The sequence below is a fragment of the Amia ocellicauda genome, chromosome 20 (genome assembly GCF_036373705.1).
Source record: "Amia ocellicauda isolate fAmiCal2 chromosome 20, fAmiCal2.hap1, whole genome shotgun sequence".
NCBI lineage: Eukaryota > Metazoa > Chordata > Actinopteri > Amiiformes > Amiidae > Amia > Amia ocellicauda.
Genome location: NC_089869.1, coordinates 1387789 through 1413954, shown reverse-complemented (window position 1 = coordinate 1413954; position 26166 = coordinate 1387789). Strand labels below are relative to the sequence as shown.

At 40.8% G+C, this 26166-nt stretch overlaps 1 protein-coding gene across 1 annotated transcript in view; it reads right to left on the bottom strand.

Annotated features, from left to right (window-relative positions):
- The window catches only part of LOC136715947 (slit homolog 1 protein), a 209423-nt gene that overhangs the window by 4230 nt on the left and 179027 nt on the right, over nt 1-26166 (bottom strand). Inside the window, exons 27-36 of the mRNA XM_066693370.1 lie at nt 22446-22570; nt 21585-21682; nt 20406-20542; nt 19674-19767; nt 18109-18246; nt 17533-17761; nt 16966-17096; nt 16138-16292; nt 13845-14133; nt 10009-10220 (exon numbers count right to left, since the gene is read on the bottom strand). Of these exons, the coding sequence (XP_066549467.1) occupies nt 10009-10220; nt 13845-14133; nt 16138-16292; nt 16966-17096; nt 17533-17761; nt 18109-18246; nt 19674-19767; nt 20406-20542; nt 21585-21682; nt 22446-22570 (1608 nt within the window). The remainder of the gene's footprint in view (nt 1-10008; nt 10221-13844; nt 14134-16137; nt 16293-16965; nt 17097-17532; nt 17762-18108; nt 18247-19673; nt 19768-20405; nt 20543-21584; nt 21683-22445; nt 22571-26166) is intronic.

The window sequence follows — 26166 nt, the reverse complement described above, 5'->3', positions numbered from 1 at the left end:
CACAGCTGTGCCTCACCCTATTTAACCTCCCTATCATGTCTTTGAGACAGATCCTATACCACCTCGGCCAGTTTTCTGCTTTGGAGCATCTGTGAAATATTCCTCGTGTCAGTTTGTTTAATTTGCCTTTATTTTGTTCTTTTTTATTTGAGTTTGAAAGCTCCTCCATGAGGAAGATATCTTTTATTCATTTTGTATCATGTGTACATGTTTATTTAATAAAGCCTACAGCCAGGCATGTACACAGGTAAGGCTCAACCTGTGCAGAGCAAATGCCCTTTTTCCCGAGCACCTGCCCCTGGGGATTGGACTTTGGCCGCTTCCCCCCCCAGACCGCACTTCGGCTTGAGCCCCTGCCTCCCAATGTGTCTGTGCACAGCACTGCCTACAGCTAAGACCGAATCCTCCATGACTTGCTATCCCTGTTACATTGGTGACCACAAATGTATTTTCCAAGGCTGTGAGACAGGTCCCCTGAGCAGCTGAAGTGGAGCTTCTGTGGTTACACAGCTTCCTGCAGCTGTTGTTGAGCTGTAGGCAAGGACAGGGGCATACCAATGTAGCTATAAGGTGTACACTGGTATCCTGTTACACAGGTGATCCTCATTATTGATGAGGAGAGTTATGTTATGGGGATGATTATTTTCAGTAAAGACTGCAGCAGCCATCTCTGGCAGGTGGTGCCGTTGCTCCAGACACTAAGGGAAGCTGGGCTCACTACGAACGTAGGCAACTGTGCAGTTGTGAGGAGGGAGTCAAAATATCTGGGGTACCTCTTGAAAGGAGGATGGGTGAAACCTTTAACTGATAAAGTAGCTGCCATTAGCTCCTGCCCCACCCAAATTAAAAAAAAAATGCTATTTTGGGGTTTGCTGGCTAGTATCGCCACTTCATACTGGCAGCCCCCTTGACTGACCTGACTTTGTTCAGGGAATTATGGCCAATTAGCCACTGTTTACAAGTATATAACTTCATAATAAATAAAAATAAATGTTATGGTTTTGCATGTTTTTTTTCCAATGTACCGAAATCGTACCGAACCGTGACTTAAAATCTGAGGTACGTACCGAACCGTGACTTTTGTGTACCGTTACACCCCTAGACTAAGACTATCAGGTGTTCCTCATCCCCAAACCGCTAGGACAGAACGGCACCCAAACCAATATCTGGGGCATCCGTTTGCAAAATAAAAGGGAGTGAGAAGTTAGGGTATTTCAGGCCCGGTTCCCTACAGGGGCGACCGTATCAGCACCCCTTTTTCTAGGAAGGCACAAAGGTACATATCTTTCTTTCTTAAATAAAAACATACTAGGTCTAGGCATAGGCGCCGACTATGCTGGGCTCCAGGGCTTCAGCCCCCGCCAAACAGTAAACAGGGGGGCTCAGCCCCCCCTGGAATTGTGAGGAGTTACTTAATCATTCATGGAAGAAAATTAAACCAAAAATGCGATTTTTCTCTGCTCTTACCAGAGAAAGCACCGTCAGCATCCCCCCCCCTCTTACCGTAGACAACAGCTTCAGCACTCCCCCCGCTACAGATCCGTTGTGATAAAAACACCTATGGCTTTAGTTATTGCTTTTGCCCAGTCTGAATTAGCAGGGAGAGGTTGTTTAAATGCCATGGGCAGCAGGGTTTGCACTGCACTCTGTTTTATCCTTGTTCCAGTGATATTCACATATGGATGATGCCGTCTCAAATGAGTAATCATGTTCAATGTACTGCCAGCGACATACCCGATTTCAGTATAACAAAGCACCCTGGAAACTGGAAAGCCGGAGACCTGAAGGATACGGGAGGGTCCTCAAGCTCTGGCTTGTCTTTTGCGTTCGCCATATTTATTTATGAGGCTGCATCACATGTGCTAGGCTACTTCAATTGCTAAGTTACGACTCCAAGATCCATATCCGGGGGAAACTCTGAGTTTACAATTTTAGTTCCGCACACAAAACAGTAACGTGCGTGGTTAAAACTACACTATATTCATTCGGATCACAACGCGTACCGAACCGAACGTTCTGTCCCGAACGGTACAGTACGGATATGTATACCGTTACACCCCTAGTAGAAAGCTATCTCCCTGGGAGCGTAAGTACAACACCATCAAGAAGTAGTGCCTGGCCATTAAGTGGGCTGTAGAGGCACTCGGGTACTACCTCCTGGGGCATCCCTTTACGCTGGTGTCAGATCACCAGATGCAGTGGCATCAAATGAAGGACACTAACCACCAGATCACCCAGTGGTATTTAGCCATACAGGGATAACAATTCCGAGTGTGTCACAGGCCAGGTCCCCTCCATGTCAACACCAACTTTCTGTCCCATCCGCTTGCCCCTGCTTTGTGTCTGAATGGGCCCAGTGGCAATTCTAGACCATTTTAACTGTGGGGCCTGGCTGGGGCCAGTTGTAATATTAGGGGGGCCATCAATTTCCCTGTGTTGTTGGGGTAGGGGGGTGCTGACGGTGTTTTCTCTGTCATGGGAGCATTGGTCTCCCCTCTGAACTGCTGCCAAATGGGCCTCAGCCGGGATGGGTATTTCATTGAAGTCTGTAGTTTGCCTTAAGTCAATTAAGTACAGCTGCTGAGTTGGTGAAAGTGCATATGTTGAAGGAAAGGTGATTTTGAATAGGACTAGCAGGATTTCAGTTAAGTGAGTTATGCCAGGTGAATCCAGTTGGAGCCAATTAGGTGTAAATTGTGGGCAGGTTGACAAAAGGGTAATTAAAGCTACTGTTGACAAAGAGCTGCAATGTTTCTTGGTGACAAGAAAAAAAAAAAGTCAAGAAGTTGACATTTAGAAGCAAGTGGCCACTACAGTATCATGTTTGCAGAATGATTGCTTTATTGGATTTCATTTGTGAATGTTGTCAACATGTTGAAATCGTAGAGATCAAGGTCCGTGATCTTGAGGCTCAGCTTGTTGATCTGCGCTATATTAGTGACATAGAAGAATTAGTCAATCAGCCCATTAGAGAGATGGTGTGCACGCCAAAACCAAGGAGAGTTGAGACCTTAGAACAGAAAAGTGCTTGAAATGCCCAACAGGTTCCAATTGCTGAACACTGAGTTGGACAGTGATGGCTCCGAGGGTGATGGGAGGGCAGTTGAGCACCAGAGCACCATGGTGTCCACTCCCCCCAAGAAGAGGGAGCTCGTTATAGTAGGAGACTCAATTCTTAGAGGCATAGATCACACAGTGTGTTCTAGTGATAAGGAGACCCACATAGTATCTTGCCTGCCTGGTGCTCAGGTTGCAGATCTCCCTAAACTAGTAGACAGGCTACTAGCCACTGGTCATGGTCCACATTGGAACCAATGACATAGGAAAAGGAAGGGCACAGGTTCTGCAAGACAAATTTAAATAGTTAGGAAAGAAACTAAGGCACAGAACCTTCCAGTACCACATGCATGGCCAGGGAGACAGGTTTAACACATGGTTGAAATCTTGGTGAAGGGAAGAGGATTTTAGATTTGGTCTTTCTTCTGGGATAGATGGGACCTGTACAAACCAGATAGTCTACATCTAAAGAGAAGGGGGGTAATGCATTGGGAGAGCATATGTGCAGAGTAATTGTAAATCTTTTAAAGTAGGGCGCAGGGGGGCAGGGAGCTCTGACAATGGGAGATGTTCCACGAAGGAAAGAAAACAAAAGGAAACTGCTTGTAGGAAAGTCCTGAAATGTACCTCAATGCCAGGAGTATAAGGAACAAGATGTTAGACCTAGAAGACACAGTGCTGGCATGTGACTATGATGTTGTAGGATACACACAGTTTAGGAGAGACAGGCAAAATCAAAGAGGGGGTGGGGTAGCATTATATGTGAAAAATGACATTGAGGCAGAAGAACTCAACTTGGATCCCAGTAACGGAACAGAATCTTTGTGGGTCAAACTTTTTAATAAAAGATCCAGAGGGGTAGTGGTAGGAGTGTGTTACAGACCACCCAACTCAAATATTCAGCAAGATGTTGCATTGTACAGTGTAATGTGGACTGCATGTAGCAAGCCACATCGGCTGTTATAAGGGTGGATTTCAATTTCCCAAACATAGACTGGGAAAGCCCAGTCAGGACTACAGAAGCAAACTCAATTTGTCAGGGAACCAAACAGAGAGCGTGCATGCATTAATTTGATCTTTTCAAATGATCAAGATAGAGTCAGAGGGACACTAGTTAGAGAACCAATGGTAAACTGTGATCACAATATGGTTAGCTTTGAGACATACTTCCAAAAAACAAGGAGTAAGTCTAAAACAATGATCTACAATTTTAGAAAAGCAAACCTTGAGGGTATGAGGTGGCACTTAAAAGAGGTAGACTGGAGCACACTGGATACAGATTCAGTTGAAAATGGATGGTTATAAGAATATACTTTTTAAGAATATACTACTTGAGGCTCAGGAGAAAGTTGCACCAAAACTTAGCAAATTGAGGACCAAAAAATATTGACCAAAATGGTTTAATAGAAGTATGCAAAAAAATATCAAGAGAAAGAAAATGTTGTATAATGCATACAAAACGATTAAACAAAATACAAAGAATATGTTGAACTGCAAAGAGATCTTAAGAAAGGGATCAGGAAAGCAAACAGGGAAACAAAGCTCTTGGAGCTAAAACTAATGCAGAGATTTTTTCAATACTACAACAGCAAGAGGTCAAAAATGAGGAAATGAAACAGATAAAGGGCAAAAATTGAAGTATCTTGGACAACGAACAAGGTGTGGGAAATGTTCTAAATGAGTATTTCACAGAGGTTTTTACAAAAGAAAAAACGGATAACATGCCACAGGATAACAATCAGTCCAGTCAAATCCTAAGAGAGATCAGGATAAATGAGGAGGAGGTACTAAAGGGACTAGCAGAATTAAAAACAAACAAATCACCTGGGCCAGATGTTACATTTCCAACAGTACTTAAAGAAATAAGGGAAATCATTTTTAGGCTGCTAACTCAAATATTCCAAATGATACTTAGAACACGGGATGCGCCAATTGACTGGAAGATGACTAATGTCATACCAATCCACAAGAAAGGGGACAAAACTGACCCAGGAAATTACAGACCAATCAGTCTCACCTGCATTACTTGTAAAATGTCAGAAAAAATGATCAGACAAAATAGAGGAGTGTCTAAATGAAAACCAAATTCTTGGAGATAGTCAACATGGGTTTAGACGAGGCAGATCATGTCTAAATTAATTACAGTTTTTTGAACATGCAATTGCAGCTGTAGATCATGTGAAAGCATATATGATATGATATACTTCGATTTTCAAAAAGCTGTTGATACGGTTCCACACCAAAGACTGATCCTCAGATCGGAAGCTGTAGGCATTTAGGGTAATGTAAGTAGATGGATTATGAACTGGTTGATGTATAGGAAACAGAGGTTGTCAATAAGAGGAGTTGCTTCTAACTGGAGTGAGGTTGTTAGTGGAGTGCCACAGGGATCAGTACTAGGGCCTGTGCTTTTTCTAATCTATATTAATGATCTGGACTCTGGGATAGTTAGCAAACTTGTCAAATTTTCAGATGATACTAAAATAGGTGGCTCAGCAGATACAATCTCAGCAGCACAGGTTATTCAAAGGGACTTAGATAATATTCAGTTGTGGGCCAACACCTGGCAGATGAAATTCAATGTGGACAAGTGCAAGGTATTACATGCAGGTAACAAAAATGTCCACTGCAATTACACTATGGGAGGAATAGAACTAGATTAAGTAACCCATGAGAAAGATCTAGAAGTCTATGTGGATGCCTCACTTTCTCCATCCAAACAATGTGGGGAAGCAATAAAAAAGGCAAACAGAATGTTAGGGTATATTGACAAAAGTGTAGAATTTAGAACAAGGGAAGTAATGTTAAGACTGTACAATGCACTAGTTAGACCTCATCTGGAATACTGTGTACAGTTCTGAGCTCCACACTTCAAGAAAGATATCGCTGCTCTAGAGGCAGTTCAGAGGAGAGCAACCAGGCTTATTCCAGGTTTGAAGGGAATGTCCTACTCTGAGAGACTGAGGGAACTGAACCTTTTCACCCTGGAACAGAGGAGACTACGTGGGGACTTGATTCAAGTCTTCAAAATCATGAAAGGCATTGACCACATCAAACCAGAGGAGCTTTTCCAGATCAGCAGGGACACACGGACCCGGGGACACAAATGGAAATTGGTCTTCAAGGCATTCAAGACTGTAAACAGGAGAGACTTATTCACACAGAGAGTTGTCACAATTTGGAACAAACTACCCAGCAATGTGGTTGAAGCTGAAATTTGGGAACATTTAAAAATAAAGAAGTATAGGATCCTTGGATCACTTATTAATTATTAATGGACACCAAATGGGCACGATGGGTCAAATGGCCTCCTCTCATTTGTAAACTTTATGTTCTTATGTTTTAAAAAAAAAAACAGTAATTACACACATATACTACACATAAATATAAACATAACATGTAAAGTGATGATCCCATGTTTCATGAGCTGAAATAAAACATCCCAGAAGTTTTTCATATGCACAAAAAGCTTATTTCTCTCAAATTCTGTGCACAAATTTGTTTACATCCCTGTTAGTGAGAATTTCTCCTTTGCCAAAATAATCCATCCACCTGACAGGCATATCAAGAAGCTGATTAAACAGCATTATCATTGCATAGGTGCACCTGAAGACAATAAAAGGCCACTCTAAAATGTGCAGTTTTGTCACACAACACAATGCCACAGATGTCTCAAGTTTTTATGGGTTATGCAATTGGACTGCTATTATATGCACTATAACAGGGATGGCGAACCTTTTTTGAATGGAGCGCCCAAAGTCTGGTTTGTATACTTTGCTAAGTGCCAAAGGGTGCCAGTGATAAATTAGGGATGTAAAAGTTTATACAGGGGCTAAATAGGAATTTTCTAACCAATATTTATTTTTGTTCTAATTAAGTTATTAATCAAACATGCCTTCAAAACAAACCACAATCGAGAAAAAACAAAAAATAAAAAAAATATGGACAGATAGAACAATCCCACCTGCCACCACCTGCATCCACTGCCAACCTCCCCCCATCTTGAACCCACCCCTTTATCCCACTGTGGTCTGGAGAGCAAGTGCAGGTCCAGTCTGCTAATGGGGCTGCTGCTGCAGAATATGAAGCTGAAGGAAGCGAGGCACATATTCTTCCCCATAAAATATTATAAATAGGCAGGTTCCGTTTTTGCTCACAGATTGTCCAAAATAAAAAGGGACATATTCCAAAAATGATTGAGCTAATGAAGTGCTATTACTGTTGCTTCGTATATATGTAAATTGACAATGAGAATATTGAATCCTCATTCAAATTAAATCAATCTTAATTGTATATAGTGGAACACCATGCCAAAGCATTTCACAACATTAAAGAATAAGTGCATCATACAATGAATACATCATGTATATGTTGCAGTATTGCTACAGTGCAGAAAAATGCATGAATCACATTTCATCACGCATTAAGTTTGAGGATTATAATGCTAAAGTACATTTAAAAACACCATTAAAATCACAATCTACCCCCAAAACAAAGTCCCACAGATTAATATCTACTGCTTTTACATTTTGTAAAATAAATATAATGGGTAGATTAATATACATTATGTGGCACTTATGTTTTAAGAAAACAAATAATGCAGTGGTATCAATCTACCGTGAGTATGAATCTGCACAAATGTACTCTACAAATCAAAGGCATAATGTATTTATTTTTGAGAATTTACAGCTTTCTTTTGCCAACTTCATGAAGTTTTTAAATTGTCGGAGTGTTAAATATGAATGTTTGTGGCCATTTCTCCATTTGATACAGGAGATAACGGTAAACAAAATGCTTTCCCACGCTTGTTCAACAAACACGTCCATGGCATTGCTGAACAATTAATCACAAGAGGACAGACTTAAGTTTCTGTCATCTTCCTCCCAGTCCCAGAGTGCCGCACCGCAGCATCAGTCATCATAACACTAACATCTCATTTGTGAAGTACAGATTTTTGCAGTTATGTGGGGATCTGTGCAGCTCCACCAATGGGAGCGGAGGATTCTACTGTTCTGTGCATAACTGCAAAAATCTGCGCACCAGAACCCGACCTAACACATGAATATTCAGAAAATAACGTGAGCGCTGCTCAATTAATTGTGGGGGGTGCCGTCACTGCCAAATATACTGACTGGTTTTCTAAAGTGCCAATTAATTTGGACAATTGTGTGGCGGGCAGGCAACCTATACAGCTCTGCGTGCCACGGGTTCGCCATCCCTGTACTATAACTATGTACTGGAAAAATATTTTAAATGGCTGCATGTTGCATTTATATTTTTGATGAGTGTATAACTTTATTCAAGTAATATAAATAGGTATTCGCCAACCTGTCTGGCCAACATGGTGAGTTAGGGCTAACAAAACCCCCATGATGTTGACAAGAAATACACTGGCAGCTGGCAGGAGGGCAGGAAAGCAGAGGGTGCTAACAATCACTGGGTACGGACAGGCTACCATAGTTTTCTGACCCTGTACAACTGCAGAACTCTCCCTAGTGAAGCATAACTTCAAGAATTTGAAGAACTCTGTAACATTAAATGGGACATTATAAGACATTAGAAGAAAGGAAAATAATTAATTGATCTGAAGAGTGGACATTTTATTTAATGAGTTATCCAGCCAACAAAGAGATATCAACTCCAAGCCTATGCATCTATGTCAAGCCACTCTGTCGAGGAAACAGAAGATTTTAATTAAGAAATATATATATATATATATATATATATAATAGGACAACTACAGTACATGAAAAAGGAAGAACACATAATAAAATCATCATGGGAGACTTCAGTGCAAGAACTGGAAAACAACATGATGAATCTTCAGTAGGTAAATATGGATATAGAGACAGGAATGAAACCGATTAGTGCATTTTGCAGAAAACATAAATCCTCTCTTCAAGAAAAAGCCGACAAGAAAATTGACAGAATGGTAGAAGTGGGGAAAAGTTAAACAGATTACATTAAACTGATCTGTGTAAAACAATAAAACGTATTACTGAATATGTAAGAAAGTTTAACAACAACCTAAAAGAAACCATTGAATATAATGGGAACGTTAAAAATGCAAAGCAATGCCTCTGAATAGGAAAGAATAAAATAATTGTCAGAAAAATGATGGCACAACAATGAAAAACAGAGATGCGAATATCAGAACAGTGGGAGAATTCTACAAAAAACCTATATAGTAGTGATGACAGCAGTAAAGAAGAAAGAGAGGTCTCAGTAAACACCTCATGTGAAATATCAGATGTGATTACAGAAGTTATGCTATGCAGAAGCAAAGTTTTTTTTTCAAAACTGGGGGACACACGTCCCCTGCACCTATGGAGTGGACATACATTGGTGGGACAATTTAACATTCTCTCAATTTGGGGGTAGGGGGGGGAATCAGATCCCCTAAACCAATGCCCTATGAGAATATGCCATGAAGAAAAAAGTACACAGAAAAAATGTTGTGTAATCTAAGCAGTGCCTTCAATATTATGATTTTTGTGCCAATGCAAGAACACAATGCAGGATGCTCTCTTTCTATAAAATATGTTGCCACACTTGGTTCCTGTATCGTCATTGTCTGCTTGAAAAAGTAATCTTAGTATTTGATTTATTGTAACATTTTGGAATGCTGATACAGTAGGAGGATAAAGAAAAAAAGATACACTCTAAGCTATTAAAACTCCAAGCACCTTAGCTGATTTATCAAGCAAGATTTGCTTCCACCAATTTGCCTAGCTTTCTGAGAAAAAGGGGGACACACTGGACTGCCATTACACTTCTGAGACAGCTTGTTCAGTGTGTCTATACTATGTTTGTAAACAGGAGTCAGTCATCTGTTTAGATAGATACAAATATTACTGATCAAAGAATTACAGAGAAGAGTACCAATGATGCTGTTCGTTTTCTTTCAAACCTTTAGCATATGTGTGCAGCGAGTCTCCTGCACACTCTCACCTGTGTCACACAGCTCCCCACTGTAGCCGCCATCACAGTGGCAGTAAGAATCTCCTGCATCTGAGATCTGGCAGCGTCCGTGTTTACAATGTAGCCTCTTGCAAGGGTTGAATAGCTCCCCCTGCTGGTTGCACAGGGCACCACGGTATCCTTCCTGACACTCGCAGCGATATGACTGTGCATCCAGGGGCACACACTTCCCATTGACGCACCTGCACACACAAAAACAAATCAAAGCTTAGTCATTAGGGCCTTGCTAACACCCTTTGACTTCTGGAAGACATATGTTTAAATACAGGCCAGAGGTGCAGCGTGCACATTTTATTTGTTTCCATGATATAGTATTTCACTAAATTCTTTCCACATTTGTTGTTTTTGGATGCAAGACCATTTGCAGATTCAAATATAGATTACTAATTTACCTCAGTGCAAAACTGATATTCTCACCAAATATTTTTCTAATGGCTATTTTAGACTTAGCCATTGATAATTATCTCAACACAGTAGTCTATGATATCTATCCAAACCTGACAACCCCAAAATACTAGAAAGCACAAAAGGACCCCTAAACAAAGATATCATGCACAAATGGAAACTGAGAACTTCACCAAAGTGTGACTGTGACTATCAGGAACAAACCATGACAATTAAGAACTCAATGCAGGATTTAGAAGTAGGATATAAATATCACCAAAAATCCCTCTGCTACTCCTGAGGCAATTAGTTGGATCCAGCACAGTGCAATATTGTAGCTGTCGCTGTAGAAATATATCAGCCATAAACAAGAAGAAAAATACTATGATGCCTGTGCCTAATATGGGAATGTATCACAACATTACTGTGAGACCATGTGAAAGCCTGTAACAGGCTTGATTGTGCCAAATATTATAACACAACACCACAGGACAGATGGGGAAAGCCAACACTTGTCCTGCATTCAGCCAATTGCTTGCCACTAGGACACAAATCAGCGATCACACAACCCATATCGTAACCAGTACCAGAATACAGGGCAGTAATCAGATCGGATTACTATCTCTGTATTACTGCACTCTAGGCATAGGCCAGTATGAGATTTTGACGGTATGATAACCTTTAGCAAAAATAACACGGTTTCACGGTATGGTGGTATTGCGATTACAGCTCTAAGATGTGTTATTTTATGTCTGGGTAAAAAACAAACAACTTTTTTCCATTTAACACAATATATTTTATTTTTAAGCAACAAATAGAATATTTGGAACAGTAGTAAACATGTATGTCAGGTTAAATAATTAAATAAATACAATTTCTGAATAATTAATTCTTCTTAATTAAATTAAAATAAATGCAGTCACTTAAGTGAGCTTAAACCTGCAGCTCAACAATAATTAGAACATAAATAATTGAATTATTTTCTGTAAAAAAAAAAAAAAAAAAGCTCAACAAGGTTTTTGGAGACATGCTCACTTTCTACACATTTCTCTTTTAGTCCAAGTTATGATGCAGGAATGTGAGCATGTTCACCTTTCCTGGATTAAGTTTGGAGCGTTGAGGTACAAGGATATGTCCACTACAACTGAACACCCTCTCTGAGGGCACACTTGTGGCTGAGATACAGAGAAATTTCTTGCTACGTTGCCAAGGAGAGGTAACTCTTGAACATGAGCCTTCCGCCATGCCAGTGGGTCAGCATCAGAGGATATGGGAGGCAGAGACGAATACAATTTAAACTCCATTGTCACTCTTTCTTTTAAGGGGGCATCTTCTCCTTCTTTGACCCTTTGTTGTTTTTCTGATGTAATTTGTTTCAGCAAGCAAGACAGAGATTTGTCTTTCTTCTTTGTAGCAGCAGAAGGGACAGTGGTGGTGGAAGTGCTGCTTCCTTGCTCTTGACCAGTAGTGGAGGCAGGTAATTCTTGAGGTGGCAGTGATGTCATTTTTGCCATGTTCACAGCTTCCTCTACAGTGAACCTGATGGAGTCATCCTTGTTTTGAGAAAAGTTGCCCTTGAAATGGGAATCAATGAAGCAAGCAATGTCAATCACTTTATTGACTTTCTCAGTGGAGTAACGCTGTTGCCGATCATCCATCATTACCTTTTTCATTTGTTTTGTTAGAGCATCATCTTCCTCCTTTTCATTCAGTATGCCAGTGATGTGCTCTATAACAGGCTTCAAAGATGACAGGTTGGTCTTTGTTTCAGAAGCCAGTAGATCTGTGAAGTCATTGAGGCCCCAGAAGTTGGCAGACTTTCTCCAAATTGTGTACGTCACTGTCTTTTGATATTAGATGCCATGAGCATGTCTGCTGTGAGCACTGCACAACAAGCCTGCTGCTGTTCCAGAAATCTCTCAATCATTTTGAAAGTGGACCCCCATCTCGTCACTACATCATGAATGAGTGATTTTTCAGGAATGTTTAGGATTGCCCGATTCTTCTTCAATTTCTCTCTTTCTTTTCCAGCTGTGAGAGAATCCCTGTACAAGATGTCTGCATGCTCGTACAGCCGAGTCAACTCTTTGAATTTTGAGCACTTTGGCTATAACTAGATTTAGGTTATGGCCAAAACAGCCAAGCCAAACACATGGTAACCCTTGAAATGCTTTTTTCATGTTGGTTGCATTGTCTTTGTGGTCCTCTGGAAAAAAACAGCTTAGAGGCAGAAGGACTTCAATTCCCAATCTGGAGAGAGGAAATGCACTGTGAAGCTGATGTATGGTTCTCCACTACCACCATTGCTGGTCCAAACATCAGTAGTTGCAGAAAACCACACCCCTTCTGCCACTTGTTTCTGCACCTGAGCCCTGACTTCTGTGTACATCCTGGGGATTTCATTCTTTGAAAATAATTTTCTTGACGGCACTTTATAAATAGGCGCTGCCATTTTCATTAGTTTCAAAAACCCAGGTTTCTCCACAACTTGAAAGGGCATCAGGTCTTTAGCATGTTTAGATGTGGGTGCATAAGTGATTTGTTTCTCAAATGTTTGCTGAATTGTGGGCTGACCTGCAGCTTATGATGTGGATGGCCCTTTGCTGCTAGAGCTACTGCTGCCCTAAAAAGAAGAAAAATAAAGACTGACATGTTAATTTAACCTAAATCTGTAATTACAGTTAATTTTATTCAGCATTTAATTTAACTTAAACTAAAGTATAGACGTGATACCAGCTAAAGTTAATTATTGTACTAAATCGCAGAAATGATTCCTCGCTCTGTGAAGTATCATGAGGGAGGAACTAGCTGATGTTAGCTAGTTAATTACCCATGTTATCTGCCTCGGTAGCAAGCCAATAGTATTTATTTCACCAGTGTTAAACACGCTAACTCTCTTATCTTGTTGCAAATTTTAATTTCAAGACAGTGTTACCTTGAATTTAGCGAAGAGTGACGGTTGGTGCTCCCGTAGATGGGATATCATATTTGATGTATTGCCTCCTCTAGTTGGATGTCCTTCCTCTTCCAAGCCGTGGCCGTCTAAATGTTTTCGGTAACCCGAAAAATTCCCATACGGCAGACTTCGTCTTTTTCAACGGGGGAAAAAGTTCCAGGGGTTCACCTCCTTCAGCCATCCTACACACAGATGACTGACTGCTCGCACCAACCGGAGGGGGAGGGGTCATGTTACTCTCTACACTGCACACAACCTGAGGAATTCCTGCACTTTCCGTCTTTGACGAGACATAAAAAAACAGCTCATACCGCAGGAACGGTATAACAGGGGAAAATTGTAGTGGTTTTGAAACCATGACTTTTTCAAACCACAGTATACCTTGAAACCGGTAACCGGCCCATGCCTACTGCACTCCTGACATTACCATTTTCAAAATATATATTTTTCCTCTCCACCCCCTTACTTGCTGCCCTGGCAGGGGTTGCTGGCTGGCTGATCGCAGTGCAGGCCGCTCCAGCCTGGCTGGCAGTGGCACACAGGCCCGGTGGCTCCATCGGGCTGGCAGATGCCATGCAGACAGTAGATCTTGCGGCAGGGCTCACAGCCCGGTACCACGCCCGGCTTCATCTGTGTCTTGGTGAAGTCCTGCAGCTCGTTGTTGATGTACAGGTTCTGGATGCAGCCATGGAAGCTGGAACCATTGTGGATCTGCCAGAGGCGGAAGGCGGCTGAGTTGACATCCACTGGCATTCCTGTGGTGGGTGGAGGGATAGGGAGAGCAAGTGAGCATGCAGGGGGGTGTAGGCCTCTGCAACACCCACACGGGAAAAACAGGGACAGCATGCGAGTGATGGAGCTGGAGGAGGAGAGTCTTTGAAAAGTGCAGTGCGCCACAGATGTGCCAATATCTTTACACTTTACAACTCATAATGTGTGGTTTTAACCCTTTATTTTTTGTTGCTATTTGGCAACTACACAAATCTGTAGCTATATGGCAATTGTTGGCAGAATGAATTGATCAACTATAAAGACTTTCAGCACTGGAGTCATATGAATCTCACATGACCCATTTCAATAAATGGAAGTACAATACTGACTCTTCCTTTGATGTCTTTTGAGAGTACAAAACATATGGAATGTGTTATTTTAAAAGTTGCCAAAATTAGGAATTCTAGACATGTATCTGGACAAATATCAGACAAATATCTACCTTCAGTAAAAAAATTAAAAATAAAATGTTTTTCAACAACTGCAATAGTTGAACTATGGAATATTACCTTTACATCTAACTATTTTTTTCTTTGTTAAATAACAGTTTAAATGTAAGAAAACAAATACAATTCTTAGTTCTTTAAACACAGGATTTAAAGAGAACATTATATACACTTAGAAAGTAATTTCTAAAAGAAAGTGGTGCACCACATCTTTCAAATGTGAAATTATTTTGTAAGTATCAAAGCACAGTGTTTCACATAAGCAGTGATACAGTATAAATGTGAAGTACCAGTACTGCACAAAACCATGGAACTGATCCAATACAGTTACAACACTGCCCAAAACCAACACACCATTCTTATTACTACAGCCATTAATTTCAGATCCATATGGATTTTAGATATTCTATATAATAGCCAAATATAAGAGACTCCAAATCTGGGCCATGTCATTGCTTATTAAAAATAATACATACATTTGTATTTCTTTAAATTCAAGGTTAGTAGTGAAGTTTTGTAATCAGTTCAGAGATAAAACTTCGGTAATCCATTGTTCACCCAATTGAATTTCACAAGGTACACAGATGACAAAGTCATTTGCATATCAGTGGAAAGAAATAGCTTTCAGTTTCATCAGCTGTTTCACATTTGTGTACACTTTGCATTTCAAGTAAATTGCATGGTTACAGATATTATAGTGATATTTCTCTAATAGGTGAATGCAAGACTAAATGATCACCATGTATATATATGTATGTATGTATGCATGCATGAATGAATGCATGCATGCATGTATATATATGTGTATATATATATATATATATATATATATATATATATATATATATATACACACACACACATATATATACACATGTATATATATATATATATATATACACACACACACACATATATATATATATATATATATATATATACATACACACACATACACAAGCAACACAATTACCTTTTTCTTTTTTTCTTTTCTTTTTTAACAAACAAATATATGACATGTTAATAGTCTGTTTGCAAAGAAGGCTCCTCTTAGGTTTACAGAATTCAGATTTAAACCTTAAACAGAAATATACAGAGTATGTGTACATCACATAACGTGCAAAGATAACAACACTACGCTGAGAGACTGTATCTGTTAGGATGGAACAAGCAGGATTTGAGACATTTCTCACTATTGATCTATGAGCCCCACCTTCATCTGGAATTCCAATGGACCTTAGAGGGTACATTTAAAATATGTTGAGTTATTTTAAAAGGTTTATGCCCTATCCAAGAGTTTGTTATCTGCCCAATGTTTTAAACTTGGATTTAAGTCCAGATACATGTACCAAATTACTCTGGGCAGCAGTGATTCGGGGAAGTGGGACAGGGGTGGATAAGCCCCTAGCAAACACAGTCTGGGAGTGATGGGCTATTTGGAGGGGGGGTGCAGTGTGAACAGAGCGAGGGGGTCGGGGTAATTGAGAGTAGTGTAATAAAGAGTGCCTGCGGTAGAGGGTGGTATCTGCAGAGGGCCCCTACCCCCCACGTATAGCGGAGCCTCTCCATTCAGGGGCTGCAGCTTTCCAAAACTGTCCATAGTCATCGGGACTCCCCCGTCGATGGACAGATTCACCATCTGGTTAAAGGTCACCAGCTCTACTGTGTGGAACTGGCCATCGTTAATGGTCTCAGTGCTGCAGAGAGAGAGGGACAGAGACAGGGAGAGGTTAAACAACACAGTCCCTGTTTTTATTTATTTATTTATTTACATTTTTGTACATCGTTGCCAGAGGTCTTGTTGGTTAGCTATGCTATGTTTCCAAATTGTACAAAGCTGATGATGTGTCTGGAGATCAGGGCATAAATGTTCCCTTACGACCTCCTCCTAAATTACAAGATTATACTTGTTAATTTGTTTTTATTATTATTATATTTTTAATTCAGAGTCTCTGCTGTATTTCTTAGGTTTGTCTTCTGAACCTGCAACTATCCAACACACCTCACTGCTTGACAAGTTACAATTTAATCTGCACCAGTTGAAAGCTGACAGCACTACCACAATGGGTTGAGACTCCACATGGTATTATTGTAAAATTGGTCACTTAAGTATTAGTGCCTTCAAAAATACTTTTAGTCCAGAACATCAGATGGTCATTCAAACTATTCCCAATGACACTTTATCTAAAGAATAATTCAAATGAGAGATGATGTTGTAGTTTAAACTTTGTCCAATACCTGATTAGTGTAGATTGATTACTTAATTATTCCTTTGGATTCACATAACAGGAGCATCTTGAGCAACAATCAGAGTGTAGTTCATGTTAGTTAGTTCAAAGTGATGTGTGATTTGCAACCACATGGGCTGACCTGTAGATGGCACTGCTGGGCTGGCTGCCGGGATCATAGCTGACCCTGACATGACCCTGGTACAGCTCCACTGCGATGTGATCATTGTCTCCGTTATATAGTAGAATTCCATTGTCCTCGGCTGTGGACACCTGAATAAAAAGAAAAGTTGAAGTGGAAACATACAAAGCAAACGTATTTTTGAAAGCACTGCAGTTTATGTATTAAAATGAAAACTTTAAACTGCACACTTTAGTTCTCATAGAAGCGAAGTTACCTGCTACAGAGGTAACACAATCTGAATTTCTTTAGTGCTGAACAATGTAAAGAATGAGGGGATTTAAATCATGGTATACACAACCCTAACAATCCTGAATATAATACATCAAGCTCAAAATAAAATTAAACAGGACAAGAGGTCACATGTGAAAATGACTGACAATTGGAGGAACTTCACTACACAAAGACATGTGGTGGACTGCAACAAGCTTACAGCCATTGAAGCTAGCTTATTGGGTTAAAAAAAGGAATATCTGAAAATATATCAATATCAATGTAAAAGTTTTTCATCTTCTCTTTGGCGTGTACCTGCAATGTGATGTTTGCTTGAGGCCAGTTCTTCAGGTCGCTCAGCTGCAGGTAGGAATCTCTGTCCACGAAGTTGACACTGACAAGTTTTTCGCACCGAGGTCCCCCAAAGCCAGGCAGACACTGGCACAGGGCCCTGCCGCCCCGCTCTACACAGGGGGCACCATTCTGACACTCTACTAGGTCACACTGGGAGTGTGAGGCTGTGGGCACCTCACACAGCTGACCGCTGAAATTAGAAAGAAAAGATCAGGGGTGTAACACATTGCTGATTAACAAATCAGACTTAATCACACACCCATTAGGATCTATGTTCAAAGTTTTGTAAGCTCTAAATGACCTAATGACTTGGTTCGCAGTTAGAGACCCCAAAGCACTGAATTAGGCCATTATTTACCAACTTAAAATCTCCAAATATTTTACCCAGTTTTTACACTGCTGGTTGCCTCTTGGTATCTTGCTTCCCACTCCCGGCTATACTTGGAAATAACATAGCTGTTCTTTTTATGTCAATTTATGATATCAATAATTTTAAAATGAATATAAATGAACTTGTTAATGTTATGTGGATATTACCTGAAGCCTTCAGCACAGACACACAAGTAGCCATTGGTTTCATCAACACATTGTGCGCTGTTCTGACAGCGGTGCCCTGCACAGTCATCATAGTCCACACTGCAGTCATCGCCCACAAAGCCAGGAGCGCAGGCACACCTAACACACACACATAAAAGAGCATATCTGTGAGGCAGAGAGCTCGACTGGCAGCACATAGGCATTCTGAGGAAGAAGGGCTCAGAGGAACAGAATGATAGCCATTAAATCAGGGTTTTCAACTTCTTGGTGGTTCCCAGTATCTTCTAATTTTACTTACAACTGGGATTCTTAATTTCTTAAATCAGTTTAGATATTTTTAATTTAGACCTACAGACGGGTGACAAATTAAAGGAAAACCCAACATAAAGTGTCTCAGTAAGATGCTGCCAGAACAGCTTCAATGCTCTTGGCACAGATTCTACGAGTCTCTGGAACTCTACTGGAGGGATGGAACACCATTCTTCCAAAGATATTCCTTCAGTTGGTGTTTTGATGATGGTGGTGGTGGAGAGCGCTGTCTAACATGTTGGTCCAAAATCTCAATTGGGTTGAGATCTGGTGATTGTGAAGGCCATAGCATATGATTCACATCATTTTCATACTCATCAAACCATTCAGTGACCCCTCGTGCCCTGTGGATGGGGGCATTGTCATCCTGGAAGAGACCACTCCCATCAGGATAGAAATGTTTCACTATAGGATAAAGGTGATTACATTTGTAATGATTCACAGTGATCCTTCCCTCTAAGGGGACAAGTGGACCCAAACCATGCCAGGAAAATGCCCCCCACAGCATAACAGAGCCTCTGGACCCCCTCACTGTAGGGGTCAAGCAGTCAGGCTTGTACCATTCTCTTGGTGTATGCCACACATGCACTTGCCCACTCAATGACTCATCTGATCATATCACTTTTTTCCACATCTCTTTAGAACAGTGCCTATGGTTTTGGCACCATTGAACTCTCCTCTTGCCATCTTGATCCAAAATCGAGGTCAACTGGGCCTGCTCAGCATTTTTATACATGTCACAGAGCATGATAGGATGTTAATTGCTTAACTATCATGGATTACACCTGTTTGGAAGCATCAGCATTCATTATGTTACTCAACTCATTTATTCAGGTTTTTCCTTTAATTTGTCACCCTTCTATATATATATAACATTGTTATAAAATGTATTCTTTGTTTCTACAGTTGTAGTTTGAATGTATCCTTTGGGTTAAGGTAACACTACCTATAACCTAATATGAAGTATTCAACTCATCCAGTTAATCAACTAAACCAGGGGTGGCCAAACCTGTTCCTGCAGAGCCACAATCCTGCAGGTTTTCCAGGTCTCTCTAAATCACCAATCATTGGATGCCTTGAACACTGGGACATTTTGCCTAATTAAGCCCCGTAATTGGTTCAATTAAGCAATTAACGACCTGGATAGAACAAAAACCTGTAGGTCCTGTGGCTCTCCAGGACCAGTGTTAGCCACCCCTGAGCTAAACAATCCAACGAATTGGGAGTTGCTATTAGCTCTTGGTGTTAGTACTCACTTGGGCCCTGTGACAGTGATGAGACAGGTCGCATGGTTCTGACAGGGGCTTCGGTCTGGGGTGCACACATCCTCCAGGTCCTCACACAGCTCTCCTGACCCAGAGAGAAAGAGAGAGCAGTCATCACAGAGCAAGAGACATAAGTGGGTGGGGATAGAAAAAGTAATGGTGTGCAACTGGACTTGCACAGAGAGGATCTTAAAGTAGACCACATCCCAGGGGTGACATCAGGGTAGTTTATGGGGCTCCCCTTTGGCCGGCACTATAGGAACTGATGTATATATTATATATGAATTAATATATCTTCGATAATATGTTGCCCTCTTGTGCAATCTCTGTTGAACACTTTGAAATGGGAACTCCTCTGTCCCATTCAATCTACGTCTACATCAACCATTGAACCCCAAATCGGTTATTAATCAACCCCGGCAACAAGTTCTGGTGTATTTCCAATCAATCACTGCAAAAATATAAAGTATTCCACATATCCAGTAAGTCTCCATGTCTAACCATTGGCAGAGACGTACAGGTATAACAGATAAAACTCAAGTTTATAATATAAAAATAGAATTAGTCATTTTGTAAAGCCTCCACTTTTATTGTATGATGTTAATGGTAATGTCTTTATATCCGAATTGTACATTTATTGGGTTAATGAATAGAGACTCCAAAAGAGTATTTGCTATGTATAAGCCTGGACACAGCAGTGTGAGTGTGTGTGTGCATGTCTACCTGTGTAGAAGGGGGGGCACAGGCAGGTGTAATTGTTGACTCCATCAACGCAAGTTCCTCCGTTCTCGCAATTATCCTCACAATCATCCACATTTAGCTCACAGGTGGTGCCCACAAAACCCTGAGCACAGGAGCAACTGGAGGGAGGGAGGAGGAGGAGAAGTGGTGGTAAGTGACATCTTCAAGAAAGTGACATCTTCAAGAAATTACTAGCATTAATCAGCTACTGGCAACCAAATGAGCAAGATTAGGCTGAAAGGTTGCAAACTAGAAAATACCATTCTTATTTTCTTATCATAAGATACAAGCTATGAAAGAATAAGGTTTAATATGCCAAGTGCAATCCATCCAGCCCATCAGAGCTCATTTCTGATCCCACTGAGTATCACATTTTTGGTGACAATATTTACTTTATTATTTTATCTGCTAAGCAGATTCAAATTACCCCTTGCCCCATTGTAATCCAAGTCATGCTCCTTGTGAAGAAGGCTCTTGTAAAAAAGTAAGAGTATTGGAACTGGATGATGTGTAGTGGATATTTCTGACCACTTGCTATCCCTGTTTTCTCCTTTTCTCTATATATATATTCCTTTATAATTTGGAATAATCAATTGTGTAATTGTCTACCCCTTTGACTGTGAATCACTGCTTATCAATTGACTGGCAGTGGTTGCCAGCCCTGTTCCTTTAGAGCTACAATTCTGCAAGTTGTATAGGTCCCTCTAAAATGAAACCATGAACATATAGTAACTTTGAGTAATTAAGCCCAATAATCAAATCAATTAAGTAGTCAATAGTTTGGATAAAACTAAACTAGATGCCAATGAAATTTTCAAGGTTTAAAGTTGGCCATTACAGGGAGTGCTAATGCAGCTCTCACTGTTAACACTGTGCCTGATAAACCATTGGGGTTTGCTGTTGCATAGTAAACAGGTGTAAAGTGTGCAGGTTGGAGCTCCCTGCTCGAACCACACTGCACAGGTGCCAGCACCCCTCCGACCACTCCGCACAACACAGCTTCACCCAGCAGAGAGAGAAATCCCAGTCCAAGTCAGCCAACATTAGAACTGGCACAGTCTGGACTATAGTACCCCTACACTTAGGGTGAACTTAGGGTGAACCATTTAAATGGTTGAGTACTCAGGAGACACATTTTGACCCTGTTTCTGTCTCACTCACCTGAAGCCCCCACTGTCCTCTGGGTTCACTTGGCAAGTGCCCCCATTGGCACATGGATTACTGACACAAGCATTCTGGGCTGTTTCACAGTTCTTCCCCTGGGAAAAGCAGACATTGCAAGCCACTGGTTAATTCAGCCATCTAACTGATCCATATAAGGATCACACAGAACAGATAACATTAAATGTTATTACCTTTTTAGGACTAAAAAACACAATTCCACAAAACATCACTGTTGCAAAAACAGAACATTGAAGGCACTATTAGACTTCTTGAAAGGTTATTTTCCATGACTCTTATTGTACTTTCAGGAAGAGTCAGTTTCTTCAGCCAACTGAAATGACTGATGCATGTTTACATGAGTATACATTTAAATGTAAAACTGCTCTTTGGAATGCAAATCTTTGGAAAATAATTAAAATCGGGGATCCAGACAATTAAGCAAATGTATTTAATACTATATTGATAAGTTTATATGTAGAGAACTAGAATTAGAGAACCAATTTGTTTTTGTTGTCATAGTCATAACTGCATTAATTAAGTGGTAAAATAAATAAACAAATTTAACCTATTATTTCCATAGTTGGCATTAACATGACTCACTTTTACGACATAAACATCTAACATTCTCCAGAATTTGAAAGAATTACATAAAGACTGACCTGGTCTCACAGGACCCATTTCACCATGACAAGCCTTTCCCCCCCAGAATATGTTTTCAATGTAATTACAATCAGATTCTGAACACAAAGCCTAATAGACATTAACATTTCATTAATGCATTTTGAAAACTGCCCAGGCTTGTATCTGACCCTGTTTAGAAACCAATTAGTAGGACCAGATACTAGAGACATGGAATACCTTGAATCCAGGAGCACAGGTACATTTGAAGACATCCAGCAGATCAGTCTGACAGCTGCCCTCATTCTGACAGGGGCTAGACAGACACGGGCTGCACTTGGCCAGGACTGCTGGATCTACAGAGCCTGTGAACAGAGCCAGAGCAACAGTCAGTATACATTCAAACCACAACTGGAGATTTGGCCTAAACCTTGGTGGTCAGAATGATGGAGACTGATAATCACTATTATTTATTATTTGCCCAAAACAATAAGCTAAAACAGGACACATTTTGCTGTTCTAATTGCGAACACTACTAGCTCTTCTCCCATTTGTTCACAATCAGATCTATTGGGATATTACACACATGTAACATTCTGTTAAATTTTGAATCACTCATTACTACTTTTTTTATTGCCTCCCAGTTTGTAATCACTAATTGTTAATCAATTGTGTCACCACTACAACCCCTGTGCTAAATCCAAGAGGGATACAGGCAACTATGGTGAGCCATCGCAACCCAAAGTCTGTTGATGGTCCAACCCCCCCACCCCCGATGGCCAGCGTGAGGCCTCCTCCAGAGGGAAGAGCACAGCCAGCAGCACCGATAAAGAACTTTCTGATCTCCTTGATGCTGTAATAACCATACTGCCTGGAGAGGAGGCAACCATTAGGCCCAGGCCCTAAGCCGTGGACCCCCAGATATTCATTTTCTCCTACATGCCATCCATAGGAGTTTTTTTGTTTTTCTCTCCTCCGTGCCTACATGGGGCGCTAGGGCGCTATACAAATACAAATTGATTGATTGAACTAACAAAAATAAACACACACGCGTACACACCTACACACACATTCTTACACACATATATCCTCTAAGAATTTTGTTTGCCTAGCTGATTATTTCTTTTTAAACTGCTAGTTCACAGAACTCTGGCATCTTAAGCCCCATTCACACTGAAATGCCAGCAAAATGCAGGCAATATTTGCCAGATTCTTTCCTATTGCACCCCCATTCATACTGGATTTGAAAGCCGTCAAAATGCTGGCTTATACCCTTTCACACACAAAACTGAGAATGCCAGCATCAGTGCTGTAGCCTTCTGAATAAGATGCTACACACACATTCATACACACATATACACATGTATCCTCTAAGAGGATCCACTGCCTGTGAATTTGGGAGAGGAGACACAGACAGAAATTCTGGACGTATTTCTAAAAGTTCGATCATTTCCCCATTTTGCCAGTTTCCTTCAATTTTTTTAAACTGGTTCTAACCAGGGCACCGGTTCGGTTCGTAATCACTACCAAGAACAAAGTCAGGAGGGAAATGCAAACGATAAGTCAATCTAGGGTGAGTTTTTGCATTATGACCAGGGGTCCATTCTTCGTAACAGGATAGGTAAGTTAGCCAGCTAAATTTCAGGATAACTTGGCATAAACTCTGAATTTTCCATTCTCTGATGCAATTTCTTTTTTTTTTTTTTTTGGTTCTTGGGTAGTAACTGTTATTTCCTAATTGCTTATGCCTCAAAAGTATAGAAAATGGCTATTATTCCCCACAAACTTTGCTTTTGTGACCAGGACAGTAATATTTTGACATTTACCTATTTTCCAGAACATTCCAGATAGATTCAGTGCTGAGTAAACTTGGAGTAACTTCTAGAACTTTCTAGAACTTTCCAGTAATATAAATGGTAGTATAAATACATGGGCCAATTCAAAGTGGATACATATCTGTATTTTTCTGAGATGGCATCAAGAGGCTGCAAGCTGTGTCTGCGGCCAATTTATCAAGACAAGACAATTACTCTTCCCCTGGCTCACTCGGTGCACCTCAAAGAGGATTACAACAGCATCAAGACCTTGCTGGATGCCTTGAAGTATGATAAGTACGGCTGGGAGGTCATAGGAGACTTCAAAATTATAGCATTCCTGATGGGGCGGTTTTACCACGTTTCCCTGCTATCTTTGCCTTTGGGACAGCAGGGACACCAAGGCACACTACCACAGACGGGACTGGCCACAGCGGACCGAGTTCTCTGTGGGGAGGAAGAACGACAAGTGGGAGCCACTGGTGGACACCTGGAAGGTGCTGATGCCACCACTGCACATCAAATTGGGCCTTATGAAACAATTTGTCAGAGCTCTAGATAAGGAGTCTGCAGCCTTCAAGTACCTTCAAGACTTCTTCCCTAAGCTGTCTGAGGCAAAGATCAATGCCGGTGTCTTCGTCAGACCACAGATAAAGAAGATCCTGGAGTGCAATGAATTCCCCAAGAAGCTCACTAGTAAGGAGAAAGCGGTTTGGAACAGCTTTGTCGCAGCGGTTCGGGGCTTCCTGGGCAATCACAAGGCCGAAAACTATGTGGAGCTGGTTGAGACTCTGGTGAAGAACTACGGCACAATGGGCTGTAGGATGTCCCTCAAAGTCCATATCCTTGATGGTCTTGATAAATTTAAGAAAAACATGGGAGCGTACTCAGAGGAGCAAGGCGAGCGCTTCCACCAGGATACACTGGACTTTGAACACCGCTACCAAGGACAGTATAATGAGAACATGATGGGAGACTACATTTGGGGACTGATTTGTGAAAGTGATATACAGTATAATCATAAATCTCGAAAAACTACTCAGTTCTAAATCTTTTGTAGTCATTTTTGTATTACTTTAGTATAAATACATGTTAATTTGGATTCATATGTTGTTTTTTTCTGACTGTATGTGAACGAAAAGACATAAATTCGCCCGTTTTCTCATAGGAAATAGGTACATTTCAAAATATCACTGTCCTGGTCACAAAAGCAAAGTCTGTGGGCAATAATAGCCATTTTCTATACTTTTGAGGCATAAGCAATTAGGAAATAACACTTACTATCCAGGAACAAGAATTGTGTTACATAGTGTAATTAATACAAATTAAAGATTCTTTAAATCATACAGATTATTTTATTTGAGCGTTACAGGTTCGTTCGGCAAGGGATGATTTATCTAGATGATTAATTCGGACCCACCGCAGTCATGCATTAACACAGAGCTCAAAGGCATCCACTAAGATATAGGAGCTTCTCTTGTACAACAAGCTGAGGAAATGTATTTTTGATGTAAGTTATTAATGTTGAGACCAGGATCTGTGTTCGTGGTCATGAATTTAACAGGAAAGTAAAGCAGCATTAGAACATACACTGCTCAAAAAAATTAAGGGAACACGTAATCATCACAGTATAACACCAAGTCAATTAAACTTCAGGGATATCAATCTGTCCAGTTAGGAAGCCTAAGAGATTGTGAATCAATGTCAACTGTTTTGGTGCGAATTAAAGTAATAGCAGGTGCACTGGAGAGGCAACAGCAAGACAACCCCCAAAAAGGGAATGGTTTTGCAGATGGTGGCCACAGACAATTGCTCTCGACTGACTGATTCTTCTCTAGTTTTGCATTTTGCTAGTGTCCTTGTCACTACTGGTAGCATGAGGCGGTACCTGCAGCCCATTCAGGTAGTCCAGCTCCTCCAGGATGGCACAGCCATACGTGCCGTCGCAAGAAGGTTTGCTGTGTCTCCCAGTACAGTCTCAAGAGCATGGAGGAGATACCAAGAGACAGGCTGTTACACGAGGAGAGCTGGACAGGGCCGTAGAAGGGCATCAACCCAGCAGCAAGACCGGTATCTGCTCTACCTTTCTACGAGGAGGAACAGGAGGAGCACTGCCAGAGCCCTACAAAATGACCTCCAGCAGGCTA